The following is a 22,305-nucleotide window of genomic DNA, read 5'->3' as shown; positions in this document are numbered from 1 at the left end:
GAAGATGTCTTCTTGCTTTGAAACCATCGGAGCTCATGGAAGAGTCCGATGTAATAATCGCGCCTTTGATGCGTTTCCGCATCAAAGTGCAGCTCGGCAACCACGGCGTCATCTTTGATGGCGCTGCACACGTACAGCGGCACCTCATTCGGAGGTACCGAATTCCCATACCGGTCCGTGATCTCGGACGCGGACGGCATCCACGGATCGCGCGCTGCAGGCGCAGCGCGGAGTACTGAGAGCCCCAGCGGAAGCGAGTGGGGTATCACTCTCAGTTCGCGAACGCTTCGAGCTCGAAGCGTCCGATTCGTCCCCTTCACGCGGACGAATGTTCTTAGCATGAGGGCCGAGCGATTCGCTCGACACTGAGTCCTTGCGCTTTGAGGACGAGTCCTCCTCGTCCTCCATGTCTTCATCGTCGTCGTCGAAGTCGACGACATCGCCATACTTAGTCTTCTGGCGCTCGAAGTAGTCATCGATGGAGAGATGACTGTCCACCGACTTCGGAGTCTTCTTCTCTTGATGCGCGCTCATCGTTGAATGAGCGCGGATTTCTATTCCAAACGCGGAGAATTGACGAATGGTCAATTCGGAAGATTGACGTGCGGAGACCCCGCGCGTCTAACCTTAAGGGGGGGATGGTGTAACGGGGTTACACGTACAAGTGGCTACAAGCCGCTTGTGATTTTAACAGATAGGATATCTGTTAAAAGTTTTAGATTCCTCCTCACATTGGTGTAAGTCACACCAATGGATACATTGAAGTGGTCCACCACTATGAGTGGTCCACACATACCCAAAGATCCTATTGGTAGAAAGCAGCATCTTTCTACCAATTAGAGACGTGCATATAGACGGGGCTCTGACAGCCAGCCGCTGTCAACCCCTTTCATAGATGATAAACAGTTTTAGCAGATTTAGGAGGAAGATCAATTTACAAACAAATGCAGTTCTCATTTTACCTATTCTAAGTCACTTGGAGTCTTATCTGATTTAAATTATATTTGTGTATTCAAATATAATTAACTCAAGTAATTACTAAGTACTTACGCTTCCTCATACACGTAGCGCAACGTGTAAGCAAAAGTAGTGAGTCAAGTTAGACCCACTACAGCTGGGGTCTCGTCTCGACCACCGGATTGTGGCGCGCTGCGCAAGGAAACCATAGCTGCTGGTTTCTTCTGTCGCTGAATATTGGATTCTGAGGAATACAGCCAAGTTGGTCGAAGCCATTGCGCCCGTCCATTCGACGCCATGTTCACAATTTCTAAAATAAATTCAAGTGAAACACACATGTCAATTTTAAGAATGAAACTAAGTGAAATGCACACGTCACTTTCAATAACGAAACCAAGTGAAATGACCTACCAAGTTCTATAGTAAAATTAAGATAAAAGACAACCCGCAGTTGAAAGGATTCGCGCTATGGTGCCAAAACGCCACCATCGCGTTGGCATGAACTCCAGGTCAATGCTCGTATCAGCAGCTATGCAAAGCCTATCAGTCCGAAGTCAGCACCTGTCCGCTCAACTAGGGTATCCCCTAAGGCCTCGCGGGCAGCGGTGATGCCTTCCAAAGGGCCTCAAGGGGAGTCGCCGGCACTGACGAATTCGCGCCATTATCTACTCTAATTGCATTAGATAATGGCGCGAAATCGTCAGCACCCATGCCCGGACAGCGTCGATGAGCGCCCGCGCTTGTGTTTGAGGTTGGTGGCAAGCGGCAAGCGGGGCTCGTAATTTACGCGATATCTTTCGAGGATCGGAAGGTATTACGCGATCGAAGCATTGTGACTCCAGCCAATCACTGTGGTTCGCTTTGAATTATGATCAAGTGTCTGCCAATATTAGCCAATGAAAATATTTAAGATTTTAATGCAAGAGAGAGAGTACCGTGGTTGAAGGGGGGCAATTCACCATCCCCGTACCACTGCGTAGAAGAGACACCATCGGGAGGGAGTACCGTAGTTTATGATGGGGGGCATTTTGCCCCCCTTGGGGGGGAAGTATGCTAGATTTGTATACCATAGAGCCTCAAGTCAATAAGCTCTGTTCACGAAAGGGTTAACTTGATTTCGTTATCGTGTACCACTTTTTCGTCGAATACACGAAATGCGGTATACATTTATAATGAAACCAAGCTTATTTAACGTTTTGGGGTCTGTGTTTGCCTCACATAAGGCCTAAGGACTAAAGCTGGCTGAATGACAACGGCCTTCGCTCCCAATTTGATAGTTGGTGAGTGCTTCCGGCGCAGGTAGAATTCTGCAAGCCTTGGACGAACATTGGAAGAACACTGTTCGTGGAACGAAGTGGGGAGGTAAAAAACCTCAAGAATATTGTTCTCGAGGTTTTAGAGCTTCGTCCGTAATATCGGTTTTTGCGGGGGAATATGCTGGCGTGTGCACTGCACAGTGCGCTGTGTTCGCTTCTCGCCGGTCTGATTGGCAGAAAGGATTTTTCCTGCGATTGGCTATTAGTCAAATCGTAATTTATCAAGATCTTGGAGAGGCGGGAGAATATTGCAATCTTCCCGACGATGGTGCTAACTCGCGCTCAAGCTCGCGCTCAAGCTGCTGCTGTTCAGGACGATGTGGAGAACGACGGCGACATGGAGATCGACGGCGACATGGAAATCGACGGCAATGACGACGGAGAGATCGACACCGCTGGTGCTGATCATAGCGCAGCGCTTGTCGTCGCTGACACCGCCGCAACTACATCTGTTCACGCACTCGGCCCCAGCGTCAAGGACCACGTCACTGCGCTCGCCCAGCAGTTTCTCCTCAAGACTCAGGTGCTGGCAAGAGAGCATGCTGCCTTGCAGTTCCAGCAGGAAGGGCAAAAGCACGCCCAAAACGCCGCGTTGATGGCTGTGAAGGCCTCAACAGAGACCAGCGTAAGGCAGCTCACGGACCAACAACGCGACATTGCTGTAAAGCTCGGAGAAGCGCTGACGGCTACGCAAGCCAGCCTCTGGGAGCAACTGCAACAACTGCAGAAGGTCCAAGATGAGCGAGGCGGGCAAATTGAGAGCTACGTTCGTGCCAGACTTACCCAGGCGATTCAAGACGTACAGAAGGAGACTCGCGACTCGCAGATGGTGATCGTGTCTCAGACGGACGAAATCCGCCAGAACTTGGCGCTGATGGAGCGTAACGTGGACGGCACGCTATCGCAGATGATTGAGCATGTTCAAAAGCTCATCGAAGACAAGCTCGTTGGACGCAATCTCGCCGAGGAGACATCACAGATTGTACAGCAGCAACTAGAAAAGTCTACCGATCATGTCGCGGCGACAGTAATGGAGCATGTGCTCAAACTCGTCGACGACAAGCTTGCGATGTCTCAAGGTCGGACCAGCCTCACACAAGAGGCAGCGCAGATCATCCAACAGCAAATGGAAAGGTCGACAGAGGGCATAGCGGCGGAAGTTATGGACCACGTACAGCAACTTGTCGAAGGCAAACTAGCTGTGGCTCTTCGCGGATCCAGTCGCAACCACGAGATGAGCGAGATGGTGAAGCATCAAGTGGAAATAGCGATGGAAGGCGTTTCATTTGCAATGAAGAGCTCAGTAGAGCTAGATCTCCTGAAGGCGTGCAACTCAATTCACGATGAATTGTTGCGGTGCGCTTGCGATGTAGATGGGCCTCTCTACGAATCCTTTCGCGGATTCATTACAGAAACAACAATGCACGCAAACCGTCACCTTGAAGCACGCATCCAGAAGCTGCTTATGAACACGCAGTCGGAGGTAAATCTACAAGTGCAGCGTCAAGCGGACGCGACAGTGGCTCTTCGTGAGCATGTCAACAAGAAGTGCGCGCGTATAGAGAAGCAAAGCCAGCAAAGTGAATGTGTCGGCCTTGAAAGTACTATTGCAAGTCTCGTGAAGAAGGAGGTGGATCTGTGTATCAACGCTCTGCAGGGCAAGGATCCCCGGTCTGGTGATGACTCGGTGCGACAAGAAGCTGCACTAGCTGGTCAGCCCAAACATTCCCAATACAGCATTGAACACAGCTTGCAGACGGCTGTTGAAGCCGTCAGCAAGACGATTAAGGAGAGCATCCGTGAGCTAACGTCAGTAGACGAACTCCAGAGAAGTCGAACGACACACTACGAACCCAACTGGAGCAGCGACGGCGAAGGTGTCAGCGACTCTGACAGAGATAGTGAATTCGAAAAGAATATGCTAGAGGCATGGGAGAAATCCTACCGACACGCACCACGACCCGCCTCTCCTGTTGAACTGCCTAATACAGAGAGCCGTCGGCCAAGCAACCTCGATGATGAGTCAAAAGTGCCTGTAGCGTCGGCGAGGGGTCAGCTTCACACGGCGGCGATGGTCCACACTACGTTGGCGTCAAGTGCTGAGACGCAGACAGAAAATCAAGCGCCCCAGACACTACAAACGACTAGTCCGCCACTCATGGCATCACCCGAGCGGTGCATATCGAACAGGATTGTGGTTGTGAGGCCAACCTCGGCTGTGGCAGCGGGGACTCGTGCTTCGTCACAAACCGAGGAATATCACGGATATTCCCCACCACTATGGCCGACATCCACCGGCCTTGAGCGATTTCAGCCACTTCGAGGGCGCGCTCGAGCCCCTGCACGACACACACATCATCGAGCGCGAGCACACAAACAGGTGGCACTAAGTGTACTCGTGTCAGATCTTCAGCTTCAAGTGCAAATGAGAGCGGAGCAGACAGCACAACGCTACTTGTCGAGCAGTGGAACGTGAATATTGCTACTGATCAAGCGTTGTCAAGTGCAGCTGGTCGGCAAGGTAAACAATGCTTAACGAAAAGCAAAACACAATGCGTGTATTAACTCACTCACTAGTCATCTTGTCGATTTCATAATACATTTACCATTCCGATTTCTCCTCGAAGTCGTTAGGTAGTGACATACTAGAAGCGAAGTCGGCCAGAAGGTCGCTTGTCATCTCGTCCAGGTCGTAGTCCATTTCTTCGGCGATGGGGAAGGTGAAGCTGGTAGGTGTGTGCAAGTGATGCTGTCCCTTTGGGATCTCCTCACACTGCAGCAAGTCAACGAAGTCGCTGTTCCTGTTCAGGAATGCGCACATATCGATGTTGTGCTCTGCTAACGTCGTGCGCTGTGTAGTTACCATCTGTCCGCTTACTCCAAAATCACGCTCAATCTGACACGAAGATACGGGTATTGAGAACAGCACTCTCACAGCTTTGGGTATGATACGGTAATCGCCTTGATGCTCTAGTCTTTGCCAAAACTCAAGTACTGATTCCTTTGGTGTGTAGTCCTCCTTTCGTGCAATGTCAACCGGATCCTCTAGCCATCGATCGAGTTCCTCTTCTGCACGTCGATCCTGCCTGCTAAAGGTTGATGGTCGGCTTGATCTGGGCGCAAATTCCGCTTCCAGTCGGCTGACTTGCACAACAGGTGGAGGTGGTTCAAATTCAGAGACGTCCGCGGATTCACTTACTGCCTTAAATAAGTCTAATAAGTTGCAGCGAATTTTGGCGTTCACATCGTTCTTCCTGGTCACAGCATCTCTTCCATCTTTGCCATGCTGACGGCACGACGAAATCACTGCACGATCGAGACTCCTCTCGGTTCGTTTGAAGATAGGGTGGAGTTTCAACTGCATTTCAAATACAAATTGACACTCTTGGAACTGCTTGTCGTTGTAATATCTGCTGAAGAAGCGTTCGTCCAATGCTTCGCGCAATAATCTTCGCACATCCGCAGCCAGTGGTGTAAGGTCACTCGCAGGAATCCAACGAGGATTTTTGTCGGTTGATAGGTAGTGTGGCAAAGGCTGTTTAGGGTCGAGGTCGTGAATACGCGCCATATACAGCTGTACGAGCACGTCAACTTGAATAGGATGCTCTGCTTGACATATTCGCTTGATCTCACCTATTTGCCTCAACACAGACAACACATGGACCAAGTCGTCATGGCGATTAGCCAACGGGAACTCTGGTGGCGGCTGGTTGGCACGAAGTGCTTTATGAGCTCGCTCTTCATACCACGCAGTTATTGCAGGCCACTTCTCAAGAACTCTCTCCAATGAGCGCGTCATGCTCAAGAAACGTGACGTAGAATATCCAACAAGCCGCGTGGAGGCACTCTTAGTCTTAGACTTACAGAGCTCTGCAAATAAGCTCCCAGTGACAGACACCGCCTTACCCTGAAAGATTGTTCTTACCAACCGTGAGATTAAGTCCGCCATCTCTGGGTTAGCCGCAGCACTAGCAGCTCCATTTACACCGCATGATGACTTTGTAGCTGCGTGGGCCATGTGTGCGAAGCACCACTCCCAGTGCAGATTGAGTTCTTTGCACAGCATCGATTTCACGTCACCTCCTGAGTCGCTCGTAGCCCCATAGAAATCGCTCGTCGCTAAGCTGAAGTCCTCGAGCATGTGCTTCAGCCACGCTTTGAAGGGCTTTAAGATGCCGCCATCACGATCTCCATACGCGGGGTTGAACTTTCTCGTACCCAAGAGAATGGACTTGTACTGCCAGGCCTTATCCACCAGGTAAACCCGCAACCCAAGAAACTTGTCTTGCGTTGTTTTGCAAGTCCAAAAATCTGCCACGAGCGTAAAGTTCGGGTAGCCCTCTCGGTTCTCTTGCAGATAGTTAGTGATTTCCTTACGTGTTGAAGAATACAGCTCCACTATGGCTTCCTTCACCTGCTTCGTAGTTATCTCGGTCTTCATCTCATCCTTATAGAGCAGCGCTTGAATGAGTCTTGCCTCTTCGTACTCAACCATACGAAACGCCAAGTTATGGTTGATGATCATGAGAGTGGTCATCAGCACGTTTAGCCGGATTGGATTGTTTGAGTACAGGACGGACGATGACAGGTGGCTGTAATCATTGTCGTGTTTGCGCTTCTTGGCGGTCGCTGCCTCCGTTTTCGGCGAACCAACGTTGTGAATCTTCTGGAGGTGCTTCACGGCCATGGTCGTTTTGCCAGCATAGAGCTTGAACAGGTTTTTTCCTGACGTCCGACACGCCTCGTCAGCCAAACAAGCCCACGCAAAGACCTCCTTCCCGTTCTCGACGTACTTGACACGAACCCCCACTTGAATATGTACGACGTTTCCTTTGGTCGTGGAGGTACCAACTCGAAGGGTCCAAGGGCCTGGAACTCTTCCACTGCTTGGCGGACCACAGAAGGTGGCTCTGCCATCGTCACGTCCTGGCTGGAGGTGTCGTGGGTCTCTGCAGATGTCACGAGTGTGGACTGGATGTGAAGTAAGTCCCTGTGGAGGTCTCTAGTCTTGTCGGCTGCGCTGTGATCTCGATGCTTGGTGGCAGGGCCACTGGCATGAAGTCATTAGACTGGCGGCACAGTGAGTTCCTGCGGTGGCCACGAGTCTGTCGGCTGTACTGCGAGCGCGTCGGAAGCTCAGCACACGCGAGCGCAGACCGCTTCTTGGGCAGAGAATATCTTCGCGAGAGAGCTCGGTAAATTTCAGTGCGGCTGTGGAAGATCGTGCGATTTTCAGCCAATCCAACGCGTAGGATACGAACACGCCAGATCCGCTTAAATACAAAATCCGCGAGAACGAATATCGGGAGGGAAGCTCGCAATAATGTTCGTTGTTCTCGCACTTTAGCGAGGAGAACACGAAAATCAGGTTTTTCATGTTCACTCATTTTCGTGGAAGCGTTTTCTCACCCACTTTTTGTTCCCCTACCCGCATGTTCGTCCAAGGCTTGGAATTCTGTAGGCTGGCAGGGAGGTGTCCTCTCGTTACGATGGTGGACATGTCGTTGACCGCGACGAAATCCTGCAAACGGTGAAGCACGGTACATTCGGGTACGATTGGGCCAACAAAGCATTGCGGTTAGTACTCGATCGTGAAAGTCGAGGTTGAAATCCAGGCCTAGTATCAAAACTTTACCAAACAGAACGACCGTCGGCCGAGGGGTGTTGCAAGTCGGGGACGATTCGTCGTTGTTTCCTGCGTCGTGCACTGCGCGTTGAAGTAACGCACACGGATGTGGGGTTTGGCTAATAGCGTCAGATGGAGACTGCTTAACAGAGTGGTTTTCAATCGACTCGCTGTGTTGAGTCCCACGATCTGCGCCTTCAACAGACAAGCTTCACAATACACATAATCTTTCGGCGCCGCCACAAAGTAAATAGGCACTTGCGCCTGGTCGATCTCGTACTGCGGTGCCAGTCGGATCAAGTCCATCACTGGCGGCTTCTTCGGCATCGTGGCCTTGCTGCTGAAGACTGAATATGTTAGACCAATGACGAGCGCGCAATGAACAAGGGGGTCAGCAAAGTGTGTCTGTCAAACCGCCAAGAGCTTAGTCTCCTCGCGTTGGTCGACTTGTTTCTTGTCCGCGCTCAACAGTCCGTTGCCGCTTCTTCGGACCGAGCACCAGCTCAGTAATCAATCAGGAACTACACAATGAAGCTTTCACAGAGGTAGTATTTGTCACGTGTAAGTTTACGAAAGCTCAAGACGCGCGGGTCGGCAGCGTCTTGATGCTGTCTGCGCTTAGTGGCGTCGCGATTTCTTTTTCTTGGACGAGCGGCGATAATCTTCATCGTCGTCGTCGTGTCCGCGCTTCTCATTGCGCATGCGGTCGGACGCCTGAGCCTCCTTCTCCAGCTCGTCCCAAGACGGAGCATCCTCCTCCTCCTCTGACGGTTCATCGGACGAGTCCTCGTCAACAATGGACTCCCAGTCAGAGCCGTCCGATTCGCTCGATTCGCTCTCATCATCATCATCGTCAGAACCGCCGGAGTAGTTGCTATCTCCAGCTTCCTCTTCATCCTCGTCTTCATCGTCCGATCCTTCCATCTACTCACAAAAAAATGATAAGTTGTATACTATTGCACTCAGTATCAACAAGCCGCAACGCACCTTCAGAAACTCCCAGCCAGCCGGCTTCGGCACACCGTCATCGTCTGTGTCCAGGTAGAAGCGGTGGTCGCTCTTGATCGTTGACATGATACTCTTCCAGTTCAGGTTTGCAGTACCCGTGGTGAAGCAAATGTCAATGTCGTCAAGCCATTCCTTGATCCGCTCAAGCTCGCCCATGGACACTGCACTGATACGCGTGGGCATAATATCAAAGTTTTTGAAGACGAACACGACGTCGAAGTTCTTTGACGAGAACATGACGCGCTCGAAGTGGACGTGCTCCACTTCGTCCAGCGAGATGATGAAGAACGGCATGTCCGTCAGGCTCACAAGGCAGTGCACAGACGGCTGCAGCAACACCATTTCCTTGAAGGGCGTACCCATAAAACCGAGCTCGCGGTAGGGAATGTCAAACACCACGGGCTTGCCATGCCTCTCTGACACGCTTTCCATTTTGTGACAAAATTCCTTGAACGTTGTGTTCAGCTTCTCACGCAGCGCGCGCTCACGGTTCTCCTCATCAAGCTCGTCGGGGTCGTACATCGATCGCCGCCGGTTGTCAAGTGTCTGGGAGCCCTCGATCACCTCCGTGTAGAATTGCACGTCCTTCTGCTTCTTCTTGCCGATCATAATGTGATTCTTCAGGTGGAAATGGATTAGCACGACGAGCTCCTTGTCGCAAGGCTGGAAGATAGCGTGCTTGATGTTAGCGTACAAGATGTCCAGCTTCTGATTCTTGTTCGTCGTGAAACGCACACCATTCGAATGTGCCTCCAACGTGCCGTGGGTCTTACGGCCCGTCAAGTGCGGCCGAGCAGACAGATCAATCAGACGCGGCACGCGGCGATCGCGCGTCAGCACCAGGTCTTCCTGCACAACCAGATCGGACTCCTCCTGTTCCCGCTGCTCCCGCTGCTTCACACGCTTCTGGAGCTCCTTGATCAGACGGAACTGGTTGTTCAGGTTGTGCGCGTCAGTGGAGCGGAAGCCAAGCTCCTTGATGAACATCTTGTTGGGGAACTTCGTGATCGCATTCGCCATCGCAGGGAGAACATCACGTCCCAAAGACGTGCCAGGCACGAAGAAGTTGATACGCAAGTACGTAGCCTTGTCTTCTTCGGACTTGCTCACATTCTTGATCGTCGAGATGTGGAACGGCACCGGCACACCATTGATGGGCAGAATGACCGCCTCCGCACGCATGTCCACCATCACCTGGCGCTCGCGCAGTTCCGACGGGTAGTCCTGAGGACCGCGGTAGGCCTTGATACTCTTCTCCTTCTTCGGATCGTCGGACTTGTCGTTGTTCTGTTCCTCCAGTCGCCGCATGGCCTCCTCTCTCTTCCTACGCATGAGCTCGGCCTGGTGACGATCACGACGCTCCTGGTCCGTCTCCTTGCCTTCGAGCTGACGCTGCTGGTCACGGAGGCGCGACTGCAGCACCTGGTTGCGGGTTCCAGACAGCGAGGTGTCCACAGAGCCATGGATGGAGCTGTCCTTGCTCTTGCTTGACTTCTTCTTGGACTTTTCCTCCGCCACGTCGTTGTCGTCTTCGATGTCGTACCGCACCTTGCCCCACGCCTTTGGCACCTTTGTGTAGTACTTGGTCTCGTTCTCCAAAACCACCACAGTGTCAGCAAGGAACACGGCATAGTTCTCCAGCTTTTTCTTCTTGCGCTGCGAGTCCGGAATCGGGATGTCATTAAAGCCAAAGGCGACGTTGAAGGCCATGCCCTCCTTAATCACCGTCTGGTTCTTGGTCGTGAGCAGGTTGCTCGACTCGCGGAACTCCAGTCCGATACCGAAGCCCAGGTTCTTCGTCAGCTTGCCGAACAGCGTCGCGTTCCTGGATTGGATAAACTTGCGCACCTTCTCCACCACTTTCCCCACCACTTTCCCAGGCTGCAGCTCCTTGACGCACAACTCATGCGCCTCTCGCAGCAGTTCATACGACTTCTCCATGGAGCTCGTCGGGTCGATAAAGAACGTGCGGCCCACATTGGAGCAGTAGCCCTTGTACCTCGCTCCAAGCGAACAAATAATCACGTCGTACTTCATGGCGTCCTTGCTGCTCTGCGCGCTGGGCTTGAGGTCGTACTTGCCGCCCGACTGGATGATGGGCGGGTAGCAGGGCTCGATGTCCACGGGGTCGATCGTCACCTTGATCTTGGACGGGTTGTCGAACACGTCCTCGATGGCCATGGAGATCTTCTCGTGGCTGATGCTCTTCTCGTCGTCGATGATCTGCTCCATATCCTCCATGAACTTGAGCTTGAACACCTTGCTGGACAGCGCGCCGGCCCAGCGGATGTTCTCCAGCTCCTCGGACTCCTTGACCGCCAGCACCGTCTCGAGGCCCTTGCTCACGTCCAGCTGCTCGAGGCCGTCCGCGGCCTGCAGCGCCTTCTTGAAGCTGGCCACGAGCTCCCCCAGAGGGTTCTCCTTGCTCAGCACGCCCGTCTTGGGGCCGGCGGCCCTGATGGCTTCAGTCAGCACCTGGAAGTTGGCCTGGTTGCCGTCCGCCTTGTTGCGCTTGAGCAGCTCCAGCTTGACGTCCGACGAGGCGTTCTGCTTGGCCACAGCCTCCAACATTGTATATTTCTTGCCACCCGTGAGCACATAAAGTTTCGCAGGTGTGAACACCATCAGCGTCTCCGGGAACTCCAGGAAGCCCAGCAGGTAGATCTGCAGCACCGCCGACTTGCGGTAGCCCGACTCCTCCTGCTGCGCGCGGCCCGCCAGCACGCAGAACGAGTCCACGCCGCCCCACGCGGCGTCGGCCTTGCGCTCCTGCGAGAATTTATACCCGTAACTGTTATACCCTATCACGTTAGGTTAGATAACGCAGAGAGTGGCTGGCGCCCACCCACCTTCCAGACGCTGTAGAGGCGGTTGAGCCGCCGGAAGAACATGGCCGCGTCCAGGCGCGGCGCGCCGCTGGGCGCCGAGGACGCGCCGGCCTCCGCCTTGACCTCCTGCTTGACCTCCTGCTTGACCGCCACCGTGTCGTCCGCCATGGCTGCGCTGCTGCGTAACACGAAGCGCGGCCACCCACTCGCTCGCTCTCCTTCGCGCCAAATGCGAGCGGGTTTTTTGGCGGCAGGCCCCTTTTAGAAACGATGCCCACTTTTTAAGGGACGAAACCTTGCCCAAATCGATGTTTCAGTCCCGAAAATACTTGTGTGGACCAATCAGTAACGCGTTTCTAAACGCGAGGAAGGCAGCGATTAGAAATGGATGTGCCGCGGATGGGGTACATGGATACAGAAGCTAGCAACATGGGTACATTCAATTTGCACCAGCTTACCAGGTAGAATGACGCACACTGAAATGCTTCCGACATTTTTTTCCTATCTAGAGCAGTAGCTGGGCGGGGGCCACGATCTGCTCCCACCAGTTGGCGTACTGCGCCCACTGCGCCGTCATGTCGGCGTACACCTTGTTGTGGCACGCGGCCCAGCGGTTCACCACCACATCAACCGAGGTGTCGTCTACGACACGTGCATTCCGCCCTCCGTGGCCCACTCGACGTCGCTCAGGAACGCGTCGATCTCGCGGCTGAGTTGGTTGGCCTCCGAGTCGACGATAGCCATTTTGAGGACCATCCGGCGACGTCCTCCCTGCAGCAGCCACTGCGAGCGCTGCACGAGGTACAAATACCGTAGGTTCTTGTCGGGCCCCGGGATGTTGTGCACGAACACGAAGCAGTCGTTGCCAAAGTCCTGCAACATTTGCGTGCCCACGTTGTGGCGGTGGTGGATGCTCCATCCGATCGGGGTCACGACAGTCCTTCTGCTTGATGTACGAAATGCCGAGAACCGCGTCCAGTAGGCAGTTAACACGTTTAGTGAGTTGAACGCGGGCCAAGACGGGCATTTCGCTCGACGTGGAGGCGGTTGTGGGGGCTCGATACACGTTCCACCCGAGGAAATTGCCGATCAAGGACACGGAGGACACGCTACGCTGCCTGCAAGCTCCGTGTCCAAGCAACCCATTCCGGTGTCAAACTCCGCGCGCGTAAACGGGTGAAAGTGGAACGATGGCGCGCCTGTGTCGAGGTTCACGCGCCAGCCAGACTGCGGCAGCAACGCCGGTGTTTCCATCTCCACCGACTTTTGTCTAGCCTCGACGACAATCTTCTGAAAGGTCTCGTGGCGCTCAATCTCCGCCCGGAGCGCCCTGTTCGCGTTCTGCAGCAGCTCGCACTGCACGACTAGCTCCCGAAGTGTTTCGTTCGTCGTCTTGTCGGGGCTTACTTTAGCATTGCTGCTGCTGCTGCAAGCGGCTGCGTCTCTTACAGCGTCAACCAAGAGCTTCATCTCTCGCTCCAGTCGGAGGAATTCACTTTGCTGGCGCATCTTCATTTGTTTCTTGTTGCGGCGGAAAGACACCATCGAGATGCGGTGCTGCTCCTTCCGCAGCTTCTCCGTATGCTCCAGTGCGAGGCTTAGCGACACCCCCAGCTCTGCGATGTCGGCGTCGTAGTCGTTCGCCAGTGGCAGAAAGTCATGACAGGCGCCAGAGCCGAACATCTTTAGCTTCTGAGCTGGTGGGGCTTGTGGGTCTGGCGTCGATTGGTGGAGTGACGCCTCATGACGTGAACCGCTAACGGTAAAGCAAACGCATGGTTCTGCAGATGCTGAGTAACGTTGATGCAGGAGCAATGTTTCTTGTCTGGATTACTGGAGGGTCTGGGGCCTCTCCGTGTGCGTGAACAAATGTTTCCTGTGCTTGCGTGATTCCTATCCGTACGACAGCTCATTCCGAAGTACTAGTATTTCGAACGTAGGGCCCGCTAACTTTTCGCCTGATCACTTTTGCTTTTCGGTGGAAATTTGTGTACCATAATCGATCGTACCGTAATCGATCGTACCATCATACGCCTTGAATTCGCCCGAGTGTCAATTGAGTCTATGCTGTACCGCATAACAGAACTCATAGTTCGCAGATAAGTATAAGGTAAAATGCCAAACCTGGCACGGTGCCAATTCCTGGCACGACTTATACTTTTTGCCAATGACATATCCCTATTTCGTCAATCTCGTTGCCTATTGGCTACCCTCTTTTTGGATCTGCTGCTGGCACGTTTTTGAGGGCTGTGATAATTTTTAAGAGGTCTAATTAAAACATAGAGGACATTTGGATTCAGTGCCCACACACCACGCACTTCACGAGCGCCAAGATGGGGGAGGAGAAGGAGAGCTACAACCAAGAAGACGTGGATCTGGCGCTGGCACGTGTCGCCGCCGGGGAGAAGAAGGCTGCGGTGGTGAGGACATCACCGGTGCCTTTGCGCACACTCTTCCGGCTCGTCAAGAGGGCTGCTGACGGTGACAGTACTGTACCATCGCGGCCAGGCCCAAAGCCCGTTATGGCGGCGGATCTGGAGCGCGATTTGGCTGAGTGGATGGCTGCCATGCAGCGGTGTGGCATGCCTGTCGGCCGGCGGAACATCATTGCAAAGGCGAGCGCTATGCTGGCTGTTGCCACTGGGCGGGTCATGCCCGCCCGCGCTACACCTACAAGGATACTGACTGGCGGTTGGTACCGCCGTTTTCTCCAGCAACACCCCTTATATATAGGGGGCGGCGATTACGGGGGCCCCAAAAGGCTTTAGTAACACGAAGATCTTTGTGCAATGGCTAGACTTTTTCGGAGACAGTATTGCTCACCTCCCGAAGCCAGTGGTGTTGATCGTGGACAACAGTGCGACGCATATTGCTCCAGGTAAGCGGCGGTGGCGTATACCTTTGTAATCACCGGCTTCTAAACATATCGGTTTTAACGGGATATTGTGGTACAGAGGTGGCTGAGATCTGTGTCGAGTACAGCATCATGTTCGTTGCGTTGCCAGCAAATGCGACGCATCTCTTCCAGCCCCTGGACGTCGCATTGTTCAAGCCATACAAGGACTGTGTCCATGACCTTATGCTAGAGCGGCTTTGCGCCATCAGCAATCCTGCGATCAGGAAGACGACAGCAATTGGGATGGCGTGCACCGCTTACCGGCGTGCCCTCATGGACAAGCCTTCAAGCGCCGTTAATGGCTTTAGAGAGTGCGGCATATGGCCGCTGTCTATGGTGCAGCTCAAGGCATGTTTGGCCTTATATAAGGGCGGCGGGGTCAAGGGCAAGATTGGCACCGCGGACTGGTTGAAGCACCGTGAGGCTGTCATCGATGAAGTCCGTACTGAGATTCTTTTGCTTCCACCTGTCCCTGTTACAGGAAAGAAGAGGAAGCGCTCGACTGTGGACGTTGCCGGGCGGTTTGTTACGAAAGAGCGGTTGCTAGCAGGTGCCTACGACTGAGTAGTCTAAATCGTGCCACTAATTGATCCGGCCAAAATTGGTAACAAATAGATGCTTGAGTTGAGTACGGCATAATTTCGTTGTCAGCAGTGATAATGAACAGCGAAAATACGCATCATAAAGCTTTTGCATTATAGTTCGCTGTAGTATGAAGCCGGGCGTTATCTTTTGCGGTCTACTGGACGTTTTCGAGTGATTTCTGAGGTGTATCGAAACCGTGCCACGATTGGCATTTTACCTTATCATAGTTCGCACCTCGCACTGACCAATCAGAAATCGGCAACGTTATAAATAATTCCTTAATTTTTACCTTTAACTGGAGGTTATAAATTTAATTGCTTCAAAACCAGTCAATTGTGGCTTCACAATTGGATTTCGCACCAATCCACCACCTCGTTTCACAGCCTCCAGTCACCAAACGTGTCCGCTACCATGCCTCGTACAGGAAGGAAGCGAACCACGGGCAATGGCTCAATACCTAAAGTGTACAAACGAGTGACCTAATTTTCGGGTGGTCTTTTTCTTGCAGGTGAGATCATACGATTTCGATGACCCTTGGGTGCGAATTATGAGTTCTGTTATGCGGTACTCACGTCACGTTGAGCCCCGTCTAAGGTGTCAGCTAAAAAATCCTATGTAATGATGGCATTTGATGGTGACAAGCTCTAACCCGGTCGACGGGTCTTACACGAACACGTTTGCAGGGACTAAATTCTTCGACTTGGCGAGTCCGAAGCAGGCTTTTGACGACATGAGTGAGCTCAGAAAGAAGCACCCCACCACCATGGTGGCGTTCCGTCTAACGAAGAAGAGCAAGCGCAATGAAATGATTGCGGAGCATCGTGGACTGGAGCGCGAGATAGAGAAGCTGGCGGAAAGTGTGAGAACAGCGGCGGCACGCTGCAGATGCGGCGGTGGGCCGAAAATCTGGCGCTTCGTGAAGCGATCGATCGAAATCAGAAGTTCGAGCATGTGGTGCGTAAAGAGAGCCAAACAACGCTTGAGAGTGAGACACTAGCAAACGCCAACAAGACTAACTGGTGCGTCCATTTTGAGCGTGGGGGGGGGGGCGTCATTCTTCTTTCACCCTTTCACCAAGGTGCTACGCTGATGCGTTTCGATACCAAGGAGATCGAGAATGCCGCATCTTGCGTCTCAATGATTGTTACGTGCCCTCTTTTTTTTTTACAGAAGAAGGCAACTGTCTAACGGTCGCACACGACGTCGAGGTCTCGTTGGCCGTCGTAAGTGAGACGCGCATGCCGCTCTCCGTGGACCTCTCGTGGGATGCCTCACCCTCCCGATTGGGTCGATTGGTCTCCGAATCAACGATTGTCAAAGTCACGACCATCTTGCGTCTTCCATCGGGCAGCTCATATTGACGGCGACGAACACATAACCGAGATGCTTTTCTGGTTCAGGAATGTTGTACATGAACACGAAGGACTCGGGGTCGACCTGCTGTAGCACTTGCGTACCGGCCTTGAGGTGCTCGTGAATATTCCACCTGACTGGCGTGAGGACAACGGGGCTCTTTGTCCCTTTGGTGGGAGATCATGATAAGAACGTCATGAGAACACTGTACGCGCTTCGTGAGCCGGATTCGTGCCACGATAGACTTGCCAGACGTAGTTAACGGTCCGCGGCTCATCTACCAACCCAGAAGAGTACCAACCGTCGAGGTGGAGAAAACGCACAAGTTCTTCGTCACAGGTCGGCTGTTGTTGGCCTCATTGTCTTGCTCTTAGTGGTTGCTTGACCTTGAGTCTTGTCTAGCTGCGTGCTGGGAGGCGAAATGAAGACGGAAATGAATGAAGTAGGCAAACTACGGCTTCCTACTCTGCTCTACCCTCTGCTGTCCAGCGCTCTAATGAAACTCACGCAGCAACAGACGCACCCATGCGATCGAGGACGGGAGCTCTTCGCTGGATCCTCCAGCAACGGACTGCGATCTCCGTTACACTTCTCCCGTAGAAGTGCCGTTGCTCGTGTAGCTGGAAGCGTATTGATGTATTGTCGAAGAAGCTCAGTGACTTGCGTCAAATAGCTTACCGATTCCCATGACGAACCGAATGAAGTATCGAGCCACTTCACTTAGAATTGAGGGACCCCTTTCCGTCGACGATGACCTACAATGGAGTGAACGAGGTGTCCCTCTGTACCGTCCGTTGTTATCACAAGTTGAAGCCGAGTGATCCGCGCAGGATGGTCGTGGTGGTGATATGGACGAAGCCGTGACACATGATACTCCGGATGGGGACGTAGCCCGGGCGGCAGCGCGAGCTTGTACGTGTCAGGTCCGGTTATGTCAGTGATCAGGTAGGGACCGATGAACCTTGGCGCGAACTTGTGCTTGCCATCCGTGTCGAGGTGTGCCAAGGCGAGGTTTTTGGTGTTCAACAGCACCTTGTCGCCGACTGCAAATACCAGATGCGAGCGATTACGATCATACGCTGCATGCCAACGCTCTTGAGCCGCAGCCATAGCGTCCTGTGCTTCTGCCAAAATCGCCTTCTGGTGTGTGATGAACTTAGAGGCGGAGGACTGGTGAGATGTTGCGACTACGCAATCCGACACTGAGCGCGGTTGGTAGCCTAGATCGGCCATGAAAGGGGACATGCCAGTCGTGCTGTGAACGCGCGAATTGTATGCAAACTCGCACAGCGGTAGGAGTGTATCCCAGTCATCATGATGTGGAGCGACAAAATGTCTAATATACTCGTTCACGAATTTAATCGTGACTTCCGACTGTCCATCTGTGGAAGGTCGGAACGCAGAGCTCAATTGCAATTGGGTCTCCTGTAATTTCATGATCTGCTGCCACAGTTTTGAAGTGAACTTTGCATCTCGGTCAGACACGATAGATTCAGGTAGACCGTGAAGTCTCTGGTAGAAATCACGAAACAGCCGAGCCGTAGCCTCTGCTGTTGCATCCGTTCGAGTAGCTATAAAATGACTGCGCTTGGTAAGGCGATCTACAATGATGAGCACTGCGTCGTGGCCAGAGACTGTCGGCGGAAGCTGGGTCATGAAGTCCATACTAATATCAATCCAGCGATTGGCAGGTATCTCTAGCGGATGAAGTAGACCAGCAGGCTTACCGCGGACATATTTGTGCCGCTGGCACAGCTCGCATGATGAGATATAACGTTGCACGGACTCAGCCATACCACGCCAGTAATATTTTTCCAATAGGAGCAGGAGTGTCTTAGCCTGGTCGGGGTGGCCTCGCGCAGGAGAATCATGCTCCTCGTAAAGAATTAAGTTCCGCAACTCTGCCACGTCCGGAATACACAATCGCTGAGGTGAATCAGGGCGCACTTGGAAATACAAAAGGCCATCGGCGATGGTAAAACGGCGAAGTCTCCGCGATCCAGTGTCAATATCGCCGACGAGGTCCTGCATAATTGGGCCGAAAATGGAATCTGTAGCATAGTGACGCCTGCACATGCTTAGTATGTTGACAGGGTGCGTGACCTGCTGTGCAAAAAGACTGGCCTCCTCCGAGTCAGCGTCGTGGGAGGTGAGCTGGCGTAGGAGCTCCGAGAGGCTGATAGCACGGCTCGTGTCGTCCGACCAATCGGGTCGCCTTGATACACTATCCGCGACGGTATTGGTGCTGCCCGCGATCCACCTAAAACGAGGCTGGAATAGCGCGAGCTCGTTTAGCCACCGTGCTAATCTTTGCGAACACGTTTGCTGCTGCAGTAAGGATTCGATCGTGCGGTGGTCGGTGTTGAGGAAGAAAGGCTTGTCTAGCAAATATACGCTCCAGGTGCGCATAGCGTGTAGCGCTGCTAGAAGTTCCTTTTCACGTGTAGGGTAAATTAGATCTGCTCGCGAGAGCTTCCTTCCGCCATACGCGATAATACGTTCCGCACCGCTATCATCATACTGGAACAAATACCCACCAACCGCAAAATCAGAGGCGTCCACGCTCACGTGAAACGGTTTCTCGAAATCGGCGTGGGCGAGAGTCGGGGTCAAAGACAGCTTCTGCTTAAGCGTCTAGAACGCCACTGTCTGCGCCGAGGAAAATGTAATCGGGTCCTTCGGACGTTTGTTTTTCACTAGTTCGGTCAGCACGGCGACGTTCTCTGCAAACCCGTCGCAAAATCGGCCAACATACACACAGGTCCCGATGAAAAATTGCAACTCGCGCTGAGTCGCGGGCAAAGGCCAGTCCCGGATGACTGCAGCTTTGGCGGGATCGATCCGCACGCCGTCGACGCCAACCACATCACCCAAACATGGGATTTCGCGCGCGCAAAAAACACATTTCTCGATCTTCACGTACAACTGCTGCTCGGCGCAGCGCGTGAGCACCCTCCTAAGCGCGGCTAAGTGCTCCTCCACTGAGTCGGACGGCGTGAAGACGAACAAATCGTCAAAATATGTCTGACAAAAAGAATCAAAGTCCTTGAAAATGGATTGCACCAGTCTGTTGAAGCATGACGGACTACTTGAAATTCCCATAGGCGTCATCAGGTACTCGAAAAGCCCATCGGGCGTGGAGAAAGCTGTGTAGGGAATAGAATCCTCTCGCAACTTGACCTGAAAGAAGCCCCATAACAAATCTAAAGCTGTGAACATGCGCCCGCGAGACATCGCGCGTAGAATTTCGTCCTTGCGCGGTATCGGGTTAGCTGGTACGCGCACCTTAGCGTTGAGTCCACAGTAATCGTGAACGATCCGCCACTCGCCGCTGGCCTTCCGCACACAGAGGTCGGCGCGCAGTATGGCGAATACGACGGCCGGATCAACTTGGCCTTTAGCATCTCGCGCGTCCATTGCAGGATTGCCTCGCGCTGCTCCCTTGAAACGGGAACTGCTTCCGGTGAACGGGTGCTGCGTCTGTAACGTCGATGCTCGCATCCATGTTTCCTTGGCGAGCCGAAGGAACCGATGGTAATTCTGATCTGAATACAATATCTCTAAACTCCAGCAACAATGGATACACTGCTGTATCCTCGAGCGCCTTCCAGGCTGCTGCTGCTTTCGGGGCCAACGTGGCCTCGTCCGCAGAATTGATCAGGAAGCAAAATTCATTGTCAGTAGCTTGTAGGAGTTTGTGCACATCTCGAGGCCGGACTAAGCGCGTGCAGCCCACCTCGGACTGGTAGCCATGAGTATAATAATCGCACACACGTGCCTCAGCACGCCGCTTCGGAGATAGTCGCGGGTGACTGCATCGTCGCCCACCTACACGCACTGCTGGCTGGGCGTCTGGCCTTGGTCGCACCGTCTTGGCCACCCAGTCGATGATCGGGTTCACGGCTTCGAGCCACGGCATGCCCAGCATGACGTCGCACGACTCCGGGATCTCCATCACGAACGCTCCAGTAGTGTAAATAGAAAAGTCAGGTAAAATAATAGAGAGAGATGTCACTCGCCGGGGAATGACTGCTTGTTTTCCGCCACCAAGGCGGATTGTCAGTGGCCGGGCATGCTCGTAGACTCTCAGTCCAACATGCGCGGCGAACTGCGGGCACACTGCATTGAAGGATGCACCGCTATCAATAAAAGCAGACACAGACTGGTCCTGGACCAAGCCTGGCTGTTGAAGGTGACCATGAGGGGAGGATTTCTGGCGCATCAAAACAACATCGTCGTTTTCATAGTCGACATGTGTTTGATGGCCAGAGTCTTGACGCTGCGCTGCGGCATGGTCGACGGCAGCAGCGTTCTCCTCGGTGGGGCGCCAGCCCACCGAGCCTCCTAGTTTTTTTGAGCACCTGGACCCTTGCTAGGACACGCGGGTGACTTGTGCCCCTTGAGCCCGCACCTGAAGCAAGTTGGCTCAGTATGGGTGCCCCCACAACTCGGTATCGACTTTGACGAGGGTTGTAAATTTGAGCTTCCTGTGTCCTTGCTCTTGGTTTCCCGTTGCTGGAAACGACTCTGCTTGGGGGCATTTATAGTTGGAATCGATTTAGCCTTAGGGACCTCGCGAGAGTCCTCAAAGCGTTGAGCGTGATCGATAGTGTCCTTTAGCGTGCGTGGGCAATTTTGTGAGACGTATGAGTTCGTGTCCGCGCGTAGGTTCTGCTGGTAGAGCCAGCGCTTCACAATATCGGGCATGTCGATGCCCGACATGGACAACAACTGCATAAACTTGGTGCTGTACTCCTGTTGAGTGGTTGTGACGCGCAGATGATGCATCTTTGTCAATATCTTGAACTCGTAATCATTGTCACGATACCGTGATCGGATCCGCTGTTTGAACAGCAGCCATGTGCGCGGGTTATTGCCCATCGCGTACTTGAATTCACGATACCAAGCCATGACGTCTACGCCCAGAAATGGGACGACCATGTCGACGAAGCGTGAGTCGTTGCTACTCATCTCGATGGTGTACGCTGCGAAGTGCTCTTCTATGTGGAATAACCACAGCTCCAAATCATCCTCGGCGCGCCCGTGAAACTTTGGCGGGTTAGCCTTCTGTTTCTGGCGATTGGCCCGTGCTTGCATCTCATACATTCCTGCTGGAACCTAGCATTTGCTGCTGGCTGGTAGTCATGGCCTGCTGCTGTAGCGAGAACATGTTCACTAGATTTGCCAGTAGCTGGGCCGAATCGGTTGCAGGCGGCGCTGCTGGTGGCGGGACATAATGACCCTGCCCTGACGATGTTGCTGGTGGGACTGACCCCGGGCGTGCCGGCGCTGCTGGCGGGGCAGGGCCGGGGAAAATTGGAGGCGCTGGTCCAACTGAGGGTGCCTGCGTAGCTGGCGCCGTGGGTCCCACGTTTGCACCTGCTGGAGGCGGCGGCACCTCGGGGTACTGTCGTTCCTCGGCCATAGTATCGTACTCAGCGTAGCCGTCGGCCCCAGGCACTTGGGAAGCGTCCGTGGAGTCCATTCGGGCCTGGTACGGTCGTAAGTTGGGTGATTCGTCTTCGGTCTGCCGAGCGGTCTTCCTTGAGCTCATGAGCGGATGGACGAGTCTACTGGTACTTAAGCGAGTAGGTACGGTGTTGCCTCGAAGGTTGTTGCAAAGCCTTCGGCTCTAATTTCGAGATTGTCTTGCCCTTAGTGGTTGCTTGGCCTTGAGTCTTGTCTAGCTGCGTGCTAGGAGGCGAAATGAAGACTGAAATGAATGAAATAGGCAAA

The 22,305-nt window shown here is 53.3% G+C and overlaps 3 protein-coding genes across 3 annotated transcripts; 1 reads left to right on the top strand and 2 right to left on the bottom strand.

The window, feature by feature from the left end:
- Positions 1-144: 144 nt before the first annotated feature.
- Positions 145-534, bottom strand: IUM83_06373 (uncharacterized protein; the record flags this gene model as incomplete). The annotated part of the gene is made up of 1 exon (XM_067930573.1): positions 145-534. One exon carries the CDS (start codon positions 532-534, stop codon positions 145-147), a length of 390 nt encoding a protein of 129 aa, XP_067800388.1.
- A 7,983-nt stretch (positions 535-8,517) lies between these two features.
- IUM83_06372 (FACT complex subunit spt16) lies at positions 8,518-11,903 on the bottom strand (the record flags this gene model as incomplete). Its single annotated transcript, XM_067930572.1, has 3 exons — positions 8,518-8,823; positions 8,887-11,676; positions 11,766-11,903. The coding sequence occupies 3 exons, from the start codon at positions 11,901-11,903 to the stop codon at positions 8,518-8,520; spliced, it is 3,234 nt and encodes a 1,077-aa protein (XP_067800483.1).
- Positions 11,904-14,068: 2,165 nt separating this feature from the next.
- Positions 14,069-15,195, top strand: IUM83_06371 (uncharacterized protein; the record flags this gene model as incomplete). Its single annotated transcript, XM_067930571.1, has 3 exons — positions 14,069-14,426; positions 14,533-14,613; positions 14,690-15,195. 3 exons carry the CDS (start codon positions 14,069-14,071, stop codon positions 15,193-15,195), a joined length of 945 nt encoding a protein of 314 aa, XP_067800535.1.
- Positions 15,196-22,305: the final 7,110 nt, after the last annotated feature.

This window comes from Phytophthora cinnamomi (genome assembly GCF_018691715.1).
Source record: "Phytophthora cinnamomi strain GKB4 chromosome Unknown Contig1, whole genome shotgun sequence".
In the NCBI taxonomy this organism is placed as follows: Eukaryota; Oomycota; class Peronosporomycetes; order Peronosporales; family Peronosporaceae; genus Phytophthora; species Phytophthora cinnamomi.
The sequence above is the reverse complement of the archived record's forward strand: the minus strand, read 5'-3'. Positions and strand labels throughout refer to the sequence as shown.